The 23,037-nt window shown below is 40.0% G+C and overlaps 1 protein-coding gene across 3 annotated transcripts in view; it reads right to left on the bottom strand.

Annotated features, from left to right (window-relative positions):
• tpm4a (tropomyosin 4a) overlaps positions 1–10,561 on the bottom strand; it is a 40,107-nt gene extending 29,546 nt beyond the window's left edge. The window contains exons 1-2 of one of the 3 annotated variants that reach the window (XM_088350268.1): positions 10,304–10,561; positions 7,995–8,120 (exon numbers count right to left, since the gene is read on the bottom strand). In XM_088350268.1, the coding sequence (XP_088206394.1) occupies positions 7,995–8,120; positions 10,304–10,417 (240 nt within the window). In that variant the 5' untranslated portion in view covers positions 10,418–10,561. Of the gene's footprint in view, positions 1–2,787; positions 3,295–7,994; positions 8,121–10,303 lie in introns of those variants that run through there. The other 2 variants (XM_088350270.1, XM_088350269.1) reach the window with 2 other exon arrangements.
• Between the last annotated feature and the right edge of the window lie 12,476 nt (positions 10,562–23,037).

Here is a 23,037-nt window from a genome sequence, read left to right as displayed (position 1 = left end):
AATTGCAAAAACTTCTTCCTGTGAAACTGGGCACACCGTGACAGGAAGTGCAGGCCAGATTTGGCAGGCGACATCCTGGGCAGGGCAGTTTCTCAAGCATGCATGTTTATAGTAAACAAAATGCAGCTTTATGGAGAAAAGAGAGGAAGTGTGGTTTTGGTTCACAAATAGCCAAACGCTTAGACAGAGCTTAAAGTAGCTCTTAGAACAGTTCAAACGCATTCGAACCAAATTTAAGACATCCTGGAGAGTAGCACTTTCAAAGAACTCAATTTCCTGAAATTGCTCAGTTAAAAAACTAGAATAGAAGCTGCTGGTGTCCTTCAAATGAGCCATGGTGGAGGGCATACTAGCAACACGGTGTGGTATGCTGGGTGCACCGCACCAGACAAAAGAATCTTACACAGTCATCAACACAGCCCAGAAAATCGTCGACGACTCGTATGTCATTGCACTATTTCTCATTGCACTGTTGTTCTGGTGCTCTTACGAATATTGCCACACTTTAAATGATCTGCATTTATACAGCGCTTTTCAAGTGACCGAAGACCTCCCGAATCGCTTCACAATGTACTTCACACTTACCCATTCATACACACTCATACATAGCCGTGCAAGGCTCCTACCAGCAATTAACTCTGAGGAATTAAACCTGCGACTTCTCGGTCCCGAGACGAGCGCTTTACCTCCTGAGCTACTGCCGCCCCCCAAATATTTGTCTATATCCCAAATAATATCAAAATAACTCAAATACCAGTAGTAAAACAAAGATAATTTAAAATTTTACACAAAATATTGCTCATCTCGAGTATTATTATTGTTATTTCCCGACAAAAAAAAAACAAGATAAAATATAGTAAAATACAAAATGAGAGCAAAATTATGCACCAAACTAAAAAACCTGAGCCACAGTGACCGCAGATGATAAAGACTGTATTTAGGCAGGATGTTCATTCAGGGATTTAAAAAAAAAAAAACACTGAAAACATGAAACTGGTCCCGGGAATGAATTTTCGACCAACTGTGTTCCTTGACTCTTTTATAGGAAAACTAAATCAAGTGCCTTGTCCCAAAAAATGTTGGAAAACACTAAGCGTCCTGGGGCGTCCCTGGTGCCTCCTGCCGATACATTGGAGCAGCCGCTCTACACCAAATCCCTCCTGGATGACTGAGCTTCTCACCTTATCTCTGAAGGAGAGCCCAACCACCCTACGGAGAAAACCGCTTCTATCCGGGATCATGTTCTTTTGGTCATTTCATGACCATAAGTGAGGGTAAGAACGTAGATCCACCGGTAAATTGAGAACTTTGCCTTTCGGCTCAGCTCCTTCTCACCACGACGGACCGGTAAAGGGTCCGCATGACGGCAGACGCTCCACCGATTCGTCTTTGGCTTACAATCCAAGAAGAGTGTAAGGCCAAGAAGGGCTTTTCATCGAATACGTCTGAATCCCCGTATATTCACCGTAATACCTTCCACGCCTACGCTGAGAAATGTCAAACGAAACAAGACTGCTTTACTCAAGTGTGCTTGCTAAGCGTTTCAGTTTTCCTGACTCGTCCAGTCTCAACTTGTAAAAGCCCCGAGAGCCACGAGCCCGACTCGTGTCAAACACCAAAAATACAAAAAATACACGCAAAATAGGCCATCTTGATTGAGAGAGACATAGCCATGACAGTGCACGGAGAAGAAACCATTTAAGAAAGCAGAACCATACGGTACCTTGAATTAAGAATTCAGAGCTTATAAATGCTAAATTAAAGCAGGTTCGTTAAGACCTTAACTATTTGCAAGGCTATTGCAAGAAATACCAACTTTGAGCCTACATTTAAAGGGACACATTTTCAAAATGGGGAAGTTGAAGTAAACCTCGCACAGGAAATCCAAGAATGTTCCAATGATTCAATGTCTGCTAGGTAAAAATCTGAAATGTATATTTACCATTATAAATGTTAGATTTGAAAAATCTGAGTTTCTTGAACCACATCCCCAGTTTTATTCGTTATGGGTCTCAATGCTAGCAGTGATGCTTAAAGAAGCAAAAATATGCTAACCATGGAAACCAAGCTTGCGATTAACAAGAACGACGTCAGGGGGCACACAAATCCCTGTCCTTGCCAAGTTAAATGGCTGTAACCAATCAAGGAACAGGACTATCATTGAAAGATGAAGGAAAGATTAAAGAAAAGAATACAGAAAGAGAGGAAAACGAAAGAAAAGAAATCAAATAAAGAAAAGTAGCCAGAGTAAAAGATAGATAATACGTTTTTGGGGCACCTATAGAAACAAGATGTCTGACAAAGATATCCGCTCCCTCTAGCTGAGCCCCAATTTATGTCAAATAAAAACAAATTACAACAAAAGTAAAAGTAAAAAATGAACATCTATACTACAGTTCATGTATTTTTACTCATGATTAAAATCCAAATTGTTTTCCGTCACAGTCATTTCACCATTAGTAGGCGCTAAATAATACTCACGGTCCCTTTAGAAATAATAAAGGGGCAAGGGACGAAATTGCGTTTTAAGGGTGGAATGCGCATGCGCGCCGAGCCACAGGAATCCAAACTTTTTCTCCCCCCTCCAAGAGGACCAACGCCTTACATTATGGCAGAATCACAACCGGCACCCAATGAATGGCACTTTTAATCACAAGTGTCGAATAACAAAACCAACTCCTCCACCGAACATCCCGTGACGACGTGTTATACACCAACAGCTAAGAATAGACTCACTGCGACGTGAACACGCGACATAAAAAGTCGACAAAATCTCGATTGTCTCACTTTCTCCCGGAGCTCTCGTTCGCCGTCCAACTCTCTTTGTAGAATCTGAGCCCGGTCCTCGGCGTCGTCCGCCTGCTGCTGCAAACATTGGATCTTTCTCTTGACAGCATCCAGAGAGTTCAAACCTGCCATTGTCGATTGATTTGATCACACGTGGACGGAAAAGGAGGCCAGAAATGTCGTCTAAACCTGACTGCTACAATAGGGAAGGGGGCTATGTTTAAAAAAATATTACCAACAAGGGGAAAACAAACAAAATTTGAATGAACTCCACACAAAAGGGGTCCGTCCAAAGTCTCGGCAACACGTGAAAAAAGGAAGATAAAAAAAACGGAAGTGTAAAATATTAAATAATCCCCCAAAATATATACATGTATAAATTGTTACGGTGCCAAGGAATGAATGAAAAACAAAGGTAAATTGTCTCAGGGAATGTAGCAGTTTGATGGTCCAGAGACTTGGAAGGGTAAACGAAAGCTGAGCGGAGGAGAGCGTCGCGGTGTGGAAGGCAGCGGAGGACAGACCTGATTGGATGATGATGTCATCGGGGGCGGGGCCTAAAGTCCACGTTAAAATGCATCTCCTGGACTGATCTTTTTTGTAAAATAAATACCCAGATGCATTGTACAGTAATCGCTCTTTTTTTACGTTCCAAAAAGTGAAATCCATCGGGTCGAAATCTTGTTTTTTTTTTTGGGGTGGGGGTAAGTATTTTACAATGAAATATTTTATAAAAAACTGAAACCATGGCCGTAACCAGCCCGTTTAGGGGTTTCTCAAGCACTTCCACACTATGATATCTTTAAAACCATCTTATCTTTGATATAGGACCGAAAAGGCTTAAAATACCTGAATGCCTTGAAATAGTTCATCTATTTAATTCCTACCATCGCTCTCACCCCCCTCCCCGCTCCTCTTCCCCTCGGCTGGTGTCACTTGCAGCATATTGGCAGTCTGTGGAGGTTTGGGTGTATTACGGCGAGAGTATGTTATACAGTGGATATGTTGAATGACTTTGTATGTTTGTGTATGTCTGTGTGTGTACTCTTTTAAAAAATAAACGGGTAAAAGCTGGGCACAGCGTAGTAATAGTATTTCTGCCAACCACAAATTGTAATGTGATGTTCACAACTGGGAAGTGACACTCCTGAACAGTGTTGAATGATCTTAAATCACTTCTAAACAAATAAATGAAGAAAAACAACAACAAAGAAACAGCCTAACAGTCTTGGTGCCAGGCACCCCCAAATCTCTGAACCTAGAATCGCCCCTCATTGAAACCAAAGACCAAATCCCTTTTAAAAGCGTAAGCATTAGTTTTAAAGTAGGGTGGGTTGTTTGAGCTGTCCCAACAAAGTTGAAAGTACATTTTCTCAATCAAGTATGTGTTTACCGCTAGATTCAAAGAGCCCTTATAATTTTGTATCCACCGCGCCTATCTGCTTTTATGTTACTTTTAGCAAAGCTGTTGCGGCCGCGGAACACATTAGGTTGGAGGAAAGAGGGGAGGAATGTAGGGAGGGGGGTGAAGAGTGACTTTATGTTTGGCACCAGAGTTTTTTTTATAAGTGATGCACATGTGTTAAACTCATGGCCTGCGGGACAAATGTGCCCCGCCACATCGTTTTATGTTCCCCACGAGAGCCTAAAATCACCAAGTGTCTCCAAACAAATAAGGAATAAGAGTGAACAGATAGAATCGAACCCTGTTGATGATGAGAGCAACCGCCAAACTTTTTGTCTGAGTCGGAACGGAAATGCCGTAAGCGTTAATTTCATTGAAGACAGAAGTGCTGGCTTTTTTTGTTTTCCCTAGCTGCATTCCTGACATTCCAGGGCAGCCCCCCCCTCCACCTTTTCCCCTACCACGGTGCCCTGAAGAAGTCATTATTTTCACGGCTGTTATCATGAGCTGAAGTGAGCTTTGGTTGCTCCCGATACCGGGATCAGACGCTCCTCCAAAACAAGTCAGCACCAAATTCAACACCCAGGGGATATGCATGCGTGCCTTGACCCTCTCAGAAATCTATTTACTCAAGCGACTGTTTATTATTGTGGTCGTAGTACACGCTGTTACACTCAACTGCTTTCTTGTGCCCGGATGATGAATTGCAAAATAGAAACCACAGTTAAAACAGAACATTCTGACCCTTTCAAAGGCAGATTTCTTTTAGTGACATAATTCAGCTGCGTAATATGGAATTACGTGATTGCAGTTTTTGATAAGTGACAGGTTTTAATGAGGCTTTTGATCTTGTTCAAAGCAGAACTGGAGCTAACAGCGCTTACAAGTTTTCTTTGAGTTTATTTAAACAGAGCGGGAGCTTAATCCATCCTGACTAACTGGCACACTTCCATTTTCTATATGTCCCCCCTTCCCCGTGCTTGCGTGGGTTTCCTCCGGGCACTCCGGTTTCCTCCCACATTCAAAAACATGCATGTCAGGTGAATTGGCCGGTCCAAATTAGAATAGAATAGAATATAATTTACTTTTATTGTCATTCTTCGTAACAATGCACACAGAACGAAATGTCGATACACCTGACCCGTACAGTTAAACTGTAGCGAGCCAATGCAGCCGCAGCCAAACAGGGGGCAGCCATTTTTGTCATTAGGTTGACCAGACCCCCCAATTCCAACCCTTAAAGCTGAGCGCCAAGCAGGGAGGCAATGAGTACCAATGTTGTAAGTCTTAGGTATGACTCGGCCGAGGCTTGAACCAGGAACCTCCAAGTCTCAGAGCGGGCGCCCTACCATCTACCGAGCTGGTGTCAAATTGTCCCTAGGTTTGAATGAGCGAGCGAATTGTCTGTCCCTGTGTGCCCTGCGACTGGCTGGCAACCAGTTCAGGGTGTCCCCTGCCCACTGCCCGAGGATGGCTGGGATGGGCTCCAGCACCTCCGCGACCCTACTTTGGATAAGCGGTGCAGATAATGGATGGATGGGTGGATATACAAATATTTAGGTTGAGTAAATGATAGAAAATTGCTGTTATTTTTTTCTTTGTAGTAAATTTAGCCCACTTTTGCCAAAAATAGAAGGCTACTGTTTGTGATGCTTCTTTTATTCAATGTTTTTTATATGCATATTATATATTTTATATTTTCTTATAAAGGAAATTTGTCTTTTGCAACCTCAGTGGAACTGTTTAAATCTAGGCTTAAAACACACTTATATTCTATAGTTTATGAATGACCTATATTTCATGTGGACAATGTCTGTGTAGCCTGGTCATCCTGAAAAGGGGGATATCTCATGCACGGCACCTTCTCGAGATTTCTTCTTTTTTCCTTACGCTGAGGTTTTTGAGTTTTTCCTTGCCCTCATGTAGGTTTTAGATCAGGGGATGGTGTAATAATAGTCTGTAGTTTGCAATCATCGGTGGTCTGTGCAGACTATTTGTGATTAAGGGCTATACAAATAAACATGACTTGAATTGACTATATAATACACTTAAAAATAAAGGCAGAGCAACTTCCAAGGAATCCAAAGCAATAATAAAGGACACATATCCTTTGATTTAAGCTCTTTGACATACATAGGCATTATATGATTATATCTTACCTTTGATGAAAAATATGTTTGTAAAACAGTTAAACTCTTAACATTCAAGATACCCGAAATCTATAATACCGGTATAGCTAACCAATAATATGCTGTGATAGTCAGCTGATTACATGATTCAACGCAGACATGATCTAGGTAAATACACAACAGTCCAGTGACTCCAACCATGTAAAATATTTACTCTAACACACACGATAATGCAGACAGATAAAAAAAAATCTGCCTAAAAGCATTCCTGCATCGTTTGACGATCCTTGTTGTAATCCGCTCGTTTAGCCCCATAGTTCCCCTTTTAAAGTCAACAGACATGTAAGATGATTTTCAATATGGCCATTAGCCTCTGACCTTATGACACCACACTTGACCAATTATAAACTTTTTTTGCAGTCTTTGAGCCTGCCAAATACAGACTCGACCTACTTAGGCTTCAAAGATCTTTAGCCAGTAGTGACCGATTCACCCCCAAAAAACATTTATGCATATTTACAATGTGTGTTAAAGTCAGAGCCGAGAATAATTGGCGTAATGCAACTCTGGATCCATTTTTACGTCCGATTATCATGCGCAAGAGTACACAATCATGGATTGACTTCTAGAAAGAGAAGTCAAACATTTACAACTCTTTCACAATTTCTAAAAATTGGCCTAGGTAAAGTACTCTGTTGCAGAGGTTTTAGAGCCGTAAACTGGTCATCTCAAATGGCCACTTTTGGAAACGCTTTGACATACCTTTAGAAAAAGTTTTGTGATCAAATTTGACCCTTGAAGGCTTCATGCTATTGTCCCAGCTGTTTTCTAGCTAAGATGCACTTGCTACACTCTTCTACAGACATGTGACTGCAAAGAAAATTCGGGCAAAAATAAAAAGCGTCTATTTCTGTGTGTTCCTACTTAGATTACTCAATGTTAGGAGTGATGATTTTAGTTTGGGACAAAAATTCAGAGTCTTACCTTATCAAAAGAGACCAATAACCATCCATAATCTCCAAACGGTTCGAGAACAGCATTCAATTTACTTTGGGTATGTCTTTTAGGCAAATTTTACAGGATTGTTAAGGGGTTCAAAGCTTCAAATGATTCTATATCTTTTTTTAAGGAGACAATAATCACATTCCTTTTCGAGGTGCTGGTTTATTCCTCACTAAACCTCCTTTGTATTACAGGTGGCGACATGCTCGCAAGTAGAGCATGAAGCTTATAATCCCGCTTCACAAAAAGCTTTTGAAGTTTGATCCATATCAAAACTGGTCAATACCAGCTTACGGGAACAGAATTAAGAGAGGAAATAAACACCTAAACAAAGACTTGAGGCAATAGCACATGAAAGACTTAGGTTCTCATGTTCAAACCAAGAAGAAAATGACACGGAAACGTTTATGTGTTTTGAGTCTCAGTCGAACGAGCTATCGTCTTTCAGGAGCTTCTGTGCAGGAATGCGAATTGTCTAAAAAGCCTTCAACTCGGATCAAAGTGAAGCCACAGCTGGATCTCTGTCCCATTGAGTCCAGCTGTGGAAAGGGAGGCTCCAAAGTGCTCTTCTAAGTGTGGATTGAGCAAGTTATTAACAAGAAGGAAAGTGAGTCCGGTTGATTGATGAGAAAGTTATTTGAGACCCACTTTGTGAATTTGTGCTCGCTTACGTCTGCAGCTGTCTTCTCAGAGAGTTCCAGTTTTTCCTGAGCTTCCTTGAGGCCCTCTGAGAACTTATCGAGTTCATCCTCCGTTTGCTTCATCTTCTTCTGGAGGTCAAGCAGTTCATCTTCCAGCTAACATAAAAAATAAGCAGATTGCATTGTGTTTATGTTTTATAGAAAGCTTGCTTCATTTTTTTCATCCAGTTTTATCAGTAAACATCAAATAGAAACTTAGTGTACATTTAATTACTGTAATCCCTCGCTACTTTGAGCTTCAAGGCCTCAGTGCGTTGCAGTTTGAAAAAACGTCCGTGATCCATTATCCCAATTGCATATTGCTGCCAGTGGGGGCCGGTAGAGCGCACTTTTTCCAAGCCAGGTGTCTCTTTCGAGGCTTGTCTGTCCACCAAAAAGTGAACTGCACTTGTGTGGTCGCAGCCTATTATCCCCCATCACACACTGCTGAAAACGAGGACCGGCAAAGCACACTTTTGTAGGGCAAGGCGTCTCTTTTTTTGCCATTATTTCCGCCTAACATCTACTGCACTCGTGCGGCTGCGATCCATTATCTCATATCCCATATTGTTTCAAGAAGGGACCAACAGAAGGCACTTTTGTCGGGAAGCATGCTGTTCTGATTCGCCTGAAATTAAATACATAGTTGTGGCTGCGATTCATTTTCCCAACGCGACTATCACTGAGAACAGGGGCTGGGAGAAAGAGTTTTTGTCTAGCCCTGTGACTCTTTTTTGCAAGTCAGTCTACGAGAGGCTTGAATATTGCTGAGAGTGTGGACTGAGAGCAAACTTGTGGCTCTTTTTTTGGTTCTTTCCGCCTAAAATCAACAACACCAGTGCAGGCGCGATCCATTATCCCCGGTCGACTATCACAGTAGAACGCTTGTTAAAAATGGGTGTTTGGGATACTTCTCATATTTCGCATATCGTGGTAGGTTCTGGTCCCCGTTTACTGCAATACACAAGGGATTACAGTAGTGTCCTGTCAACTTTCTAAACCTCCCACACAACGATAGGCACACAACAGTCCACACTTCAGCGGCCAAAATTAGCGTTGTTATCAGCGAGCAGACACTCTTCACAATCAGCTGAGTGTGTGGTAAATATGATACTGTTACCCAGGAACAATCAGCTCTATGTGTGTTAGATTCAGTTCCTACATCAAACGGGTCCTTAAAGTGTACTGGATACTAAAAATTGAGCGAAAGTGTGTGAGACAGAGTCTTTCATGGGTTCTCTTCTGTTTTTGTTGGCTGCAGTGAAGGGTTTCTATTCGCTTTTAGACCCGTGCCAGGACATGGAATAGAGAAGAGTAAATGAGCACTAGGGAATGTAAATACATGAGAGAAGTGCTTCCAGAAGGACTCCTCTGGGCTATGTGTGCTTTTTGACAACAATGACATGATATTAATGTGTCAAAAGTAAATTATGTTTTCAAATATATTTTTTTGAACATTTTGCTTATTATTGATTCACTTTTTTGACTTATTCCTTATGATTCTCTGGAACTTTGCCTATCAGCAAGCGTCAAACACCATGACTGTTTTGTATATTGAATTGTATTTTATATTAACTTATGTAATGCATTATCTTATATAAACATGTTTATTTTACTAGAAAATATAGGATAATAATATAGCGACATGTTATATCACTATATTGCTAAATAGTACTGTATTCCGTTCTATATGTTTCTACAGGTAGATGAATTAGTTAATTATCTTCTTATTACATATGATCTCATTTTATAAATGTTTTCATAAAATGAGAAATAAGATTCGCTTAGTATTAGCTACATTTGCCTTCTTACATATTAAATAATTTTGCAATTTTTTAGGATTATTTTAGCAATTTATGCTAAAAATATAGTGAGATATTATGACTATTTAATACTATATCGGGTACTATACTTTGTCCTTTCTTAATTACATTTTAACTTCCTTTTTTGGTAAAATATGTGAACAGAAAAACAATGATCTGATACAGCAAAACACAGATAATTTAGATCATTTAAAGTACTTTTTTTTTCTTCTTTTACTAAATATTTAAAGGTTTTTCTGGGGGGAAAAGAGACTTTAGAAACCAAAACAGACATATACAATACCATATTATATATAAATATATGTTAGTATTTTGATTTATGATTTATTTTTAAAAAAATCTGTAAAAAAAGAAAAATATCTCTAAAATACAGCAAGAATCCCCATAACTAATCTTTTTTTTGCAGTGTTAACTTGTTTCACAAATCCAATTTGCAATAAAATTGAATGCCGTTATAACACTTAATAACAAACTCACCTGTTTACATTTTTCCTCAGCTGCCTTCTTGTCCGTCTCCGCCTGTTCCGCCCTGTCGATGGCATTCTCCTTGTCCAGCTTCAACATCTGCATTTTCTTCTTGATGGCCTCCATGGCGCGTGCTCGGTTGGATCCGGCTCGGTTGGATGATGAACTGTTTCTTCCGAACTCCTGGCGTTGTTCGAGTTCTTGTCAGTGCGTTGATGAAAGTTGAAGCTCTATATGGGGAGCGATGTGAAGAGCAACAGAACCTGCCCACGAGTCCTCCTATCCTCCTCCTCTCATCCATCTCCATCCCCTCCTCTCCACTCACCCCTTGGCATGCAATCCATTCCATCAATCCCAACTATCACTCAGCCACACTTCACCATATCATATCACTCACCCGAGGCCATTCTGGTAAGGAGTGGTCTGCTCGGCTCTCTTGGTCGTCACTCGTGCATGATGTCCTTATTTGGGGCTTCATAAGGAACCGCTTTACAGAAGAGAGAGAGAGCATGACACTCTAAACCAGTGTTGGGGAACTTTTTTTGTACCAGGGACCGGTTTAATGTCTCACAATATTCTCGTGGCAAGGCCCACTAATAACAATAGTAATGATAACAATAACAATGTCAATAATAAGCTTAAATCCACTGTATTTTACTAGACCTCTAATAATCTTGATGACATGAGAAAAGGCATCACACAATTTTTACGGTACCATATTGTCTCACCTTTTTTATCTGAAAGGTGGACGTGATTGGTCAACCATTGTGAAACTTTGTTAAGGCTGAACTCATTCCCATAGTGCTCCAATATGGTGCAACGTTTGCAGCACAGTAATGGAGCATTACGAGAACGAGTTCAGCCTAAACAACGTATTACAACGATTGACCAATCATATCCGCCTTCAAGATAAAAAAGGCAAGATACAGTGGAACCTCGGTTATCGCGGTTAATGGGGACCAAAACCACCCGCGATAAGTGAAAATCCGCGAAGTAGCGGCACACCTGCACCTTAAAAAAAAAAATATATATATTTTTTTACATTTTTATTTTCTCATCTCATCTCATTAGCCGTACCGCTTATCCTCGTTAGGGTCGCGGGGATGCTGGAGCCCATCCCAGCAATCATCGGGCAGTGGGCAGGGGACACCCTGAACTGGTTGCCAGCCAATCGCAGGGCACACGGGGACAGACGACTCATTCGCCCATTCACACCTAGGGACAATTTGGACCGGCCGATTCACCTGAAATGCATGTCTTTGGAATGTGGGAGGAAACCGGAGTGCCCGGAGGAAACCCACGCAAGCACGGGGAGAACATACAAACTCCGCACAGGAAGTCTGGAGCTGGATTTGAACCCACGACAGGTTCCCATGACATGAACTGTGCCGCACAAGCGCTAACCACTGCGCCGCTGTGCTGCCCACATTTTTATTTTATTATATATATTATTTATATTATATATTATTTATTTATATATTATTATTATTTTTTAGACCCGGTTAATGGGGACCAAAACCACTGGCGAAAAGTGAAAATCCGCGAAGTAGCGGCACACCTTAAAAAAAAAAAAAATCTTTTATTTTTTTTATTTTTTTTTATTTCATTTTATTATTATTATTTTTAGACCCGGTTAATAGGGACCAAAACCACCGGCGAAAAGTGAAAATCTGCGAATTAGCGGCGCCCCTTTAAAAATGCTTTAAAAATAAATAAATAAATATATATATATATATATATATATATATATATATATATATATATATGGAGAGAGAGAGAGAGAGATATATATAGATATATATAGATATATATTTTATTTTATTATTATTTTTTTAAGTCCGCGAAGCTCTGAATCCGCGAACGTCGAAGCGCGAAGTAGCGAGGTCCCACTGTAATGTGGTTTCATAGGGGGGCATTAGCTCAGGAGGTAGAGCGCTCGTCTGTGTTATATGTTATATGTATGAATGCCCATATTAAGCAGGTAGCCTTGCATTGCTGACTCCCTATTGGTGTGTGAGTGTTTGTGTGAATGGGTGAGTGTGAAGCACATTGTAAAGCGCTTTGGGAGGTCTTCATTGACTTGAAAAGGGCTATATCAATGCAGACCATTTACGATTCATAGTAAAAATAGTATGAGGATGAGATGTTATCCAATGTGATCAACAGCGCTCTCACTGCCGCAATCCGGGTTTGATTCCCGTTGCGTCGAATGTTGAGCAATAGTGGTCGGCGGTAATTGTCGATGGATCAACCGCTCAAATACAACAATTTACCATCACAAAACCTCAAAATCTTTGAGGTGTTTAAAATTACAAAGATTTTGTATGTACACAAATAAATGCAACTATTTTTCTTTCCGTGCGGCCTGGTACAAAACAACCCACGGCCCGGTACCGGTCCGCAGCCCGATGGTTAACCACCTCTGCTTTAAATCAACTAAGAAAAGTACAGTACAGTGGGACCTCGCTACTTCGCGCTTCGACGTTCACGGATTCAGAGCGTCGCGGGCCTAAAAAATAATAATAATAAAATAAATTTATTTATTTATTTATTTATTTATTTATTTATTTATTTATTACGCATTTTTGAAGGGGCGTCGCTACTTCGTGGTTCCATGTTCGCAGGTTCAGAGCTTCGCAGGTCTAATAAATAATAATCTCATCTCATCTCATTAGCCGTACCGCTTATCCTCATTAGGGCCGCGGGGGGGCTGGAGCCCATCCCAGCCATAAAATAATTAAAAAAACAAACAAAACCAAAAAAATATATTTTTTTTTTAAGCATTTTTGAAGGGCCGTCGCTACTTCGTGGTTCCACGTTCGCAGGTTCAGAGCTTCGCAGGTCTAAAAAATAATAATAATAGAATAAAATAACTACTTCGCAGATTTTTACTTTTCGCGGGTGGTTTTGGTCCCCATTAACCGCGATAACTGATGTCCCACTGTAGACGCCTGGGATACAACACGGATACGTCCTGAGGTGGGGATAGAAACCTGTGGTAATTAGCTTTGAACCCTCGCTACGCCAGAGCAATACATAAAATTAGTAAAATACTGCAATTCCTCATTTATCGTTGATAATGAGGACTCAATGTAATAATATTGATTGCGCCGAAGCAGAGTGCATTCAATTTTTTAATCGAATGCTAAACTTTTGCTTTTTGTTTTACTAATTATTTGAATTTATATTTTTTTGTGTGTTTTTCAGAGGATCTGTGTCTAAATGGGTGAAAATAGAATTGTAAACAATAAGTTATTTTGCATTTTATCTTTTATTTATAGCACTGAAAGGTTAATATTTTTAATTTGTATTTTATTGCTTTGCATTTTTAGGCATTTTATGTATTTGTTCGACTTTAAATCTGTTCAGTGTGTAAAAAGCTAAACATGTTTGTATTTTAAACTTTTTTGGGTAGATTTAATAACATTTTAATTCCTATTTCATGTGTTTTTCAGGTATGCAAGCCATATGAAATTACTGAATAATTTTGTGCATAGTTTTGTCAATATTGATAATCCATCCATCCATTATCTGCACCGCTTTTCCTCAGTAGGGTCGCAGGGGGTGTTGGAGCCCATCCCAGCTATCTTCGGGTGGTGCGCAGGAGACACCCTGAACTGGTTGCCAGCCAGTCGCAGGGCACACAGGGACAGACAACTCACACGTTCATTCACAACTAGGGACAATTTTTGTTAGGCCAATTAACCTGACAGGCATGTTTTTAGAATGGAGGAGGAAACCGCAGTGCCCAGATGAAACCCAAGCAAGGACGAGGAGAACATGCAAACTCCACAAAGGAGGTTCGATCTCATGACCTCAGAACGGTGCCGCACACGCGCTAACCACGTGCTGCTCATTATTGATAATATATCATTAAAAAAGAAATCAATCGGCTTGTTTGGAGAGTCGAAAGAGCTCTTCTCAGTGAGCAGAGCCAAAAGAGACGGAATTCTAAATAGAGCTGTCCTCTTGGGTATGAGCAGTAGGGGGCGGTGACGCTTTACATGACGTCATAATGACAAGTCACCAGAGCAGGCGTATCTCCATAAAATTGTCTTAATTTTTTTGTGATATCTATAGTCAGGCTGCCAAGAAAAATGGCAAAGACACCAATTTCAAGCATTATCAAGGATTTCAAGCCCCCGTACGAACCCTTAAATATGCACTGATGCGAAGTACGAAGCCAGAAGTAGCAAGGAATTACGGTAATCGACTAAGCTGCAGTTAAATGGAAATGCCACTGTAAAACATCAGACTGCATTTTATGAGGAGAAAAGCTGCTAAATGTAAAATCCCAAATAACTGTCGCAAGTGGCTGATGCTTGCAACAGCTGTCAGCAATGCTGAAGTGGAAGAACGCCCGCAACGGCGGTGTCGCTCGACACGTCGAGGGGGGAAAGGAAAATTGCTGCAGCTGGAAAGCCTTTAAAGAGTGAGTGAGGGGATTTTGCTTGGCAGGAGTCAGCAGACATTGATATTTTCTTGTCCGACTCAGGTTCCATATAGAATTGGCAAAGGGGAAAATGCAGAATGTTTTTAGGAGCCGGGTGTGTCACAAGACAAATATTATCTATCGATCCGGATGAAACTATAATGCCATTCATTGTCTTTGGGGCACCTGGTTTAAACATTTCTTTAAAAACAATCCATTGAAAAAAAAAACGTAGTGTCTCGTACGAATCTATTTATTAACAGGAATACTGCCATAGAAACCCTTAAACATGCCGTTTTGTCAACCAAAAAGTGAACTGCACTTGTGCAGCTGCGATAAAATAGACTTGATCACATATTACTGGGGGTGGGGACCGGCAGAGCACACTTCGTCAGGCCCTGGGAGTTTCTTATTTTGTCAATACTGTATTTATGGTTGTAAATGAACTGCACTCATGTGCCCGCAATCCATTATCTCCAATCTCATATTGCTGCGAGCGGGTGCCGGCAGAGGGCCCCTTTAGTCTGGAGCGTGCTGTTCTGGCCCACCTAAAATGATATGGATGCGGCTGCAATCCAATATCCTCAGTCGACTTTTGCTGTGAGCAGTAGTCGGCAAAAAGCATGCTAAAAAAATGCGTGGGCGGAAGAGTCATTACAGATTGTCGCATAATAGAGGCCACGGTAAATGGAAGAATTACAGAAATAAACAATTGTCAAGTACATTTTACTTGTTTTAACCAAATCAAATATATTTTTTATTCATTTAAAATGTGTCAATACTTAATTTGGTGATAATGTTATATTTCACAAATGTTTTTAACAATTTTATGAGCAAATTTTTCATTTTAATTTGTCAATATTTTCTTTCAATGTCGGGGTTGGGATAGCATTGTTAAAATACGTACGTATGTCAACATCTTCCAAAACTGTCACGGTTACCACGCCACCCAGTTGGGCCCGCCCGTGTGGCGCCAGCTGCGGCTAATTGACAGGTTAGCTTTCTGTCTTTTTAGGCTCAGTGCTCTCATTTTTCCTTTGTCGGTCCATCAACGAACTTCTGCCCCGCAAGACGAGAGTTTTGACTCGGTCCTGTTCCCTGTTGGCATTCCCTGTGCCCTATTGTTCCTGTTTATTTTTGTCCTGTTTAATATCTGTTTCCAGTTTCGTTTCCATCTATTTTTGTCCTGTTTATCATTCTCTCCAGTTTTCGTTCCCGTCTAGTTTGTCCTGTTCATTTTAGATATCCTGTTTCATTATCTATCCTGTCTGTCCCGTCCTGTCCTGTATCGAACCCATCCGATATCAACTCAGGCAATTGGTATCGATCTCGTCGGCCTCTGGCTCCCTATCGTTTCACGCCAGACTACTGCCTAACGTGCATGACTCCCCATTTCCCGTAAAATAAAAGGCTTGTCTGAGTACGTCATGCGTTTGGGTCCTGATCCTGTTCTGGTTCATGACAAAAACAGAAAGAAAAAAGGCAAAACCATGGTCAACTAAAACTTATGTGAAATGCTAAAACTGAAAATGAATGAGCAGAGCATAATATAAGAGCAATAGAAACACAGAGCAAGAGATGGATAGGTTTCTAGATTCCCATGAGGAAAATTAAGAGTCAGGTGATCCCCGGCATGCACGGTGGACAGGAAATAGTCTTTCCACCACATTTCAAGTTTGAGGACCGCTCTCCTCTTTCCATGCTGTAGCCTCGTGAAAATGACTAGAAAAAGTATTGGGTTCAAGAGTAAAACTCACAGCAAGGTTCAGCTTTTAACATTTCTTCTCTGCTAGGCACATGACGTTTGAATTGTCTATCGATCATCTTGTATGCTACTTCAGTTTGACTCATGTGAAACGTCATCATACGGTATTCTCCCGCCATTTTGTACTCCTAAATTTGCGCCCTTCCTCTATAGTGATTTGCCAGAAGCATGGACCGACACTGTAAGTACATGGATACAACTGTGACATTTTTTAGTCTGGGGGCAGAGAATAAAAAGGAAATGTCCCACAGAAATCAACCAATACATGTGAAGCTTTTTTAGTGACTAAGCATGAGTTTGCGTGTATCCTTCGTCTCTGTACTACAATTCCACAATACCTTGCGTCATCAAAATTTCCCGGATAAGGGGAACCTGCACATGTATAGTAATTCGTACAAGCAAACAGAATAATTGTGTTTGCCATGAACTGGAAAGTTGTATATACAGTGGTACCTCTGAAGTAGAATGACTCTACACTCGAACAAATGGTTGTTCTACCCAAAAATCGGAATCTTTTTCGCTGCGGTGTTCGAACGAAAAATTGGGAGTGAAATGAGCGGCCATCTTGGATCCTCTATCGTGGTCGAATAGCATGATTTTGATCGATCGTCAGTTCGACAACACGTGTTGAGAATTACTTTGTATTTTGTGTGTTTTATTGCCTTTTTTGTCAAAAGGAAGAAAGTGATTGATAAGGGGGAGGAAACGTGAGAACAACGATCGAGTTGAGGAAGTAATTAATTGCAAAATACAAGAATGGTCTACAACCGTCTGCCATCCTACTGCAGCTCAAAAGTACATTGTTGGGTTAAGAATTGTTTGATATTTTTATCTTTATTAAGTTTGATCTTCAATATCTTCATTAAGACTTTTTAAAAAATATTTTGGATATTTTGGAATGTTCAAGTACGTAAAACAAATGCCAGTATTTCTTGTGGGAAAAAGGTTCAGTACTTGAGCAAATCAGTGGTCAAACACCTGTGTAACAATGTATGTATTTATATTCATAATACGGTGGTTATGGAATGGATAACCGCAAAAAAATGAGAGAATACAATAGAACTAAGATGTGCAGGTCTGCTTAGCGTGATGACTGGTCCATCTAGGGTTGTGTAAGCTTCTTCTGCCTGGTGAAAGACCATATTTCATGAGTCACCCAGGTAACACCTGGATTCCAGGATTACAAACTGTCATGCCCATAAATAACCTTTGATCACCTTCTTGCAATGATGTAAGAGGTGATGTTAATGTTTACTAGCAGACTGACATGCTCTCACACAAACACCTTGTTTAACTCCACGTTCTACATGCTTTGTCATGTATTGGCAGACATGGGACCAAGTCACACATGTGCAAGTCTCAAGTAAGTCTCAAGTCTTCACCTTCAAGTCCCAAGTAAGTCCCAAGTATTTTTTTCTTGGGCAAGTCAAGTCACAAGTCAAGTCCCGAGTCTTAGATTGCCAAGTCCAAGTCAAGTCACAAGTCATAAAAACAGCGACTCGAGTCGACTCGAGTCCAAGTCACTAAGTCTCAAGTCCCCATGTCTGTGTATTGGTGTCTGCAGTTCCTCTATGGTGCCTGGCAGCTTTACCCCATCTTCCAGTCTCTCTTACTTTTCCTCTCCCCAGGTGATTTCTATTTGAAAATCAGCCCCCTCTGCGATAAATACCCTGGGCTCCCACCTCATTTTGCTTAACCATTTGGATTCCTGAAGATTTTCACTCACCAAAACAACAAGCTTTACCTCCCATGACTTCGTTCTTTGATTACCTCCACTCATTCCTAGACGTGCCACACCAATTGCCTCCTTTTATCCCCTCTTCGTGCCACGATCAGCCATCAAGCTATTGGTGTCTTCTCGCCTTATTTTGAGTGTCTATTAAAGTGTAAACTCAACAGGAACATTTAAGATGGGTAAATATTTTGTCTGACATACTTTTGTCTCCCCACACATCTGACATTTTCCAATATCTCGTGAATGAATGACAATTCTTGCCACATTTCCTCTTTTAGTTCCAATCCCCAATCTTTATTTCCTCGCAGTCCTTTTATCTCTTCTTCGTTTCCTTATTCTCCATTCGGGAACATTTTTGATAAATCGTGCATGACCTCACGTTCACCTCCAGTCACGTGGAAGTTGGGGTGAGGAGAGACAAAAAAAATATAACATCTACATCTGGACCAAGCTAGATTTTATAACTGTACTGGGAGCTTAAAAAGGAAGTGTCTGTGTGTGAGGTGGTCAGAGTAATGCCTGCAGCTCTAAAATCAAGCGAGAGAGGAAAGCCTTCCCACAGGAAACTAGCACTCCAATCCAAATCATTTTTTAGGGTTAAAAAGTAAACAAAACCTTGCAGAGGGTGTTTCCATTTTGTTTAGGGAATTGTCTAAACATGAGCCAAATGCAGCAATGATAAAAGCTCAATAAATAATATGAATACATTTTCTTGATTACCATGAGAACAATGTATCTGCCTGTGTGCTCACAAACACGATATTGTGTGACTGTATAAACGGGCCCCAGCCAGAAGCCATGAGAGTGAGTTAACTTTTCTTTAAATCATCATCACCATCAGCAAATGCTTCAAGCGTCAACTTACTTTTCTGAAGCCCCTCGGAAAGTTTCCTTTGTTTCGGCGTTGACTGTAAACAGCTGCTGGCTTCTTGAAAGCAAGCTGAATCAGAAATGGGAATGTCTGTAAAATTACACAGCAATTAGACCAATAGCTTATTAAATGAGTTAAGATGTAATGTTGGGGGGTATTTTTCAAGTGAGATTCAGAACTCACATTTCTGCCCTCTAAGGTGTTTAAAAAAGTCTATACACCCTGGATGTAGCCTATTTTTTGTTTTAATAAAAGAAGCCATGAAAAATTATTTAAACCCTTTAGCCACTGTATTGTGTCATATCACCTGTAACTTTCTGTTAAAAATATAAATACATAAATGAAATAAATCATTTATTTAAAATTGTATTATAGATAGGTATGTAGGTAGGGAGAAAATTATATATATATATATATATATATATATATATATATATATATATATATATATATGTGTGTGTGTGTGTGTGTGTGTGCAATGTATATAGCATGACGAAGTAAAAATTAATTCAAACAGTTAGTTGATTATTAAAATAGAATTATTCTTTTTGAGAATTATTTAAACCCTTAAACTAGCATATTCGCCCTGAAAATGCTTGTCTACTAGTTATCCCAAGAGCCAAGAAGAGATCCGCAGATTTGAGAGTGTTCTCCATTCAGGCCCCGGTACTGTGGAATGCTCTTCCTCCTGAGATTCGATCTGCAACCTCAGTGGAACTGTTTAAATCTAGGCTTTAAACACACTACTATTCTATAACATATGAATAACCTAAATTTCATGTTGACAATATCTGTGTATTATTTAAAAATGGTCTGCGTTCATATAGCGCTTTTCAAGTCAATGAAGACCTCTCAAACCGCTTTACAATGTGCTTCACGCTTACCCATTCACACACACTCACACACCAATAGGGAGTCAGCCATGAAGGGTGCCTACCTGCTTATTGTGGGCATTTGGGATTCAGTGTCTTGCCCAAGGACACTTCGACATATAACACGGTGGAGCCGGGAATCGGCCTACGACCTTTTGATCCCAAGACGAGCGCTCTACCTATTGCAACATCCATTGCAACCTGGTCATCCTGGAAGAGGGATAACCCTGTGTGCGGTCCTCTCTCAAGGTTTCTTCATTTACCTCATGTTGAGGTTTTGAGTTTTTCCTTGCCCTCATGAAGGTTTTAGATCAGGAGATGTTGTCATAATAGTCCGTGTTTTTTCCCCCACCCAAACACCTGGAACACCAAATACACAAACATGCACAATGGTTAAAATGAAAAATAAATAAAATAAAATAACAATAATACAAATTACTTAAATGTATACAATACATACAATTATGGCAAGGCAAAAACTAACCAAATAAATAAAACAAAATAAATGAATAAAATGAAACATTGATAAAAATTAAATACTGATAAAACATATAAACATGTAGACTTTCTAGATGAACAATGGAAACGATTGTTGATTATTATAGTAAGGTTTTAAGCTTTTTAGAAAGAAGACCTTGAAAATAAATTAAACAAAATATATTAATAGAAATTATATATATATATATATATATATATATATATATATATATATATATATATATATATATATATATATATATATATATATATATATATATATATATATATATATATATATATATATATATATATATATATATATATTATAGTGTATATGTGTATACACGGGCAGCACGGCGGCACAGTGGTTAGCGCATGGGCGGCACAGTTCATGTCTTGGGAACCTCCTGCGTGGGTTCAAATCCAGCTCCAGACTTCCTGTGCGGAGTTTGCATGTTCTCCCCGTGCTTGCGTGGGTTTCCTCCGGGCACTCCGGTTTCCTCCCACGTTACAAAAACATGCATTTCAGGTGAATTGGCCGGTCCAAATTGTTCCTAGGTGTGAATGAGCGAGTGAGTTGTCTGTCCTCGTGTGCCCTGCGATTGGCTGACAACCAGTTCAGGGTGTCCCCTGCCCACTGCCCGGAGATGGCTGGGATGGGCTCCAAACACCCCCCCGCCCGCGACCATAATGAGGATAAGCGGTATGGCTAATGAGATGAGATGAGATGAGATGTCTATACACAAAAATGGACTCACATTTACAGCATCCATGAGCACAATGTACTGTACAACTGCCACTGTGAATTTGCACGTATTTATTACGTATCATTAAATTGTTGTTTTTAACATTTTTTTTATCCTTTGGCACATTTTGCTTTACTTGCCGTCCAATTTCCTCATATTTGTATTATTGACAATAAAGGCCATTCATTCCTTCATTCATTCAAATATAGTACGGTATTTTAACTAAAAAAGTATCCAAACGAATCTTTACATTATACAGCAGAAAAAACAATTGACAACTACTTTTTTTAATTAGCGGCCAAATAAAGTCCCGATGTGCTTGTCGGCTTTTCCTTACATTTTAGCATGGCAGGGAACAGTACTGCCGTTGTACCATTCTATTTTTACGACGTTAAAAGTGGACAGACTGCCACTTGAGCAAAGCCATACTACTCAATGCTGAGGTTATCTCACCTCTGCACCAAAATAGCTCATGCAGGAAGAATGCATGACGTCATCTGTATCACTGATAGGCAGCGAGAGGTGAGCTACAATCGAAACCCCACTACCAGTCAAATGCATGATCTGCATTGACTCAAGCCTTAAATTTAATCTTCCCCTCAAAAAGGTACTCAAATCCCACAAAGAAAATAGCTCACATTCATTAAGTCTTTGTGATATTTTAACTGATTTGCTGTGTTTTTCTTATTATATCCCTTACAAGAATTCCCCCAGCTGTAACTGAGTCTTCATTTAAACATGCTAATAGCGCCCTCTTTTGGGCTAAAGGTATAGCAGTACTGTAATAGTCATGAAGCGTTGTCCTATGAGTTTGTGCAATATTTTACATTAGAGGTCATCAACGTGGTGGTGCTCCTGAAAATAACTCACCGCTGATAAGTCAAGGAAAATTGATTTCTAATATGCATAAGAAATCATTGACATGAGAGTCTTTAAATAAATAAACATCCACCCATCCATTATCTGCACTGCCGGAGCCCATCCCAGTCATCTTTGGGCAGTGGGCAGTAGACACCATGAACTGGTTGCCAGCCATACGCAGGGAACACAGATACAGACAATTCACCAGCTCATTTACACCTAGGGACAATTTGGACCGGCCATTTAACCTGACATGCATGTTTTGGGGATGTGGGAGGAAACCGGAATGCCCGGAGGAAACCCATGCAAGCTCGGGGAGTACATGCAAACTCCACACTGGAAGGTTTGATCCCATGACCTCAGAACTGTGCCGCGGACACGCTAACCGCTCAGCCACTGTGCCCATACATAAACAATCCCTCCAAAATTATTTTTGATAGATGTAAATCACTTAGTCCCCATATACAAGGTGAATCTCTAGTTTAGTTTTAAAAATCCCAAACTGTTAATGAAAAAATATCAACACGATAAGTTGTTATTTGAAAATGTTTTTTTTTTTTTTTTTTTTTTTTACAAAAAAGGAGCTCTCACCCTTCCAAATCTTTTTCATGAACGTTTAAGTCAAGTCAAGTAATGTTTATTTGTGACGCCCTTAATCACAAGGAGTCTTAAAGGGCTGCACAGACCACAGACTATTGCAAACTACACATTATTATGACACCATCCCCTGATCTAAAACCTACATGAGGGCATGGAAAAACTCAAAAACCTCAACATGAGGAAAATGAATAATGCATAATTTCAATTTGATCATTCACAACGATGCATTTTCAGAAATTACCATAAGAGTATGGTTAAAAAATAAGGTTGTGATTACAAATTCTTTCTTGTTTATCACTATCACTGTCTCTAAAACAAAGACAACCAAGCTCTACAGAGAGTTTCTTCCCCAGGGCTATTACTACCCCAAACAAGAACGCAAAA

The sequence above is a fragment of the Urocampus carinirostris genome, chromosome 12 (genome assembly GCF_059441175.1).
Source record: "Urocampus carinirostris isolate Australia breed hairy pipefish chromosome 12, RoL_Ucar_1.0, whole genome shotgun sequence".
Lineage (NCBI taxonomy): Eukaryota > Metazoa > Chordata > Actinopteri > Syngnathiformes > Syngnathidae > Urocampus > Urocampus carinirostris.
Note: the sequence above shows the minus strand (reverse complement) of the source record. Positions and strands in the feature narration are given on the sequence as shown.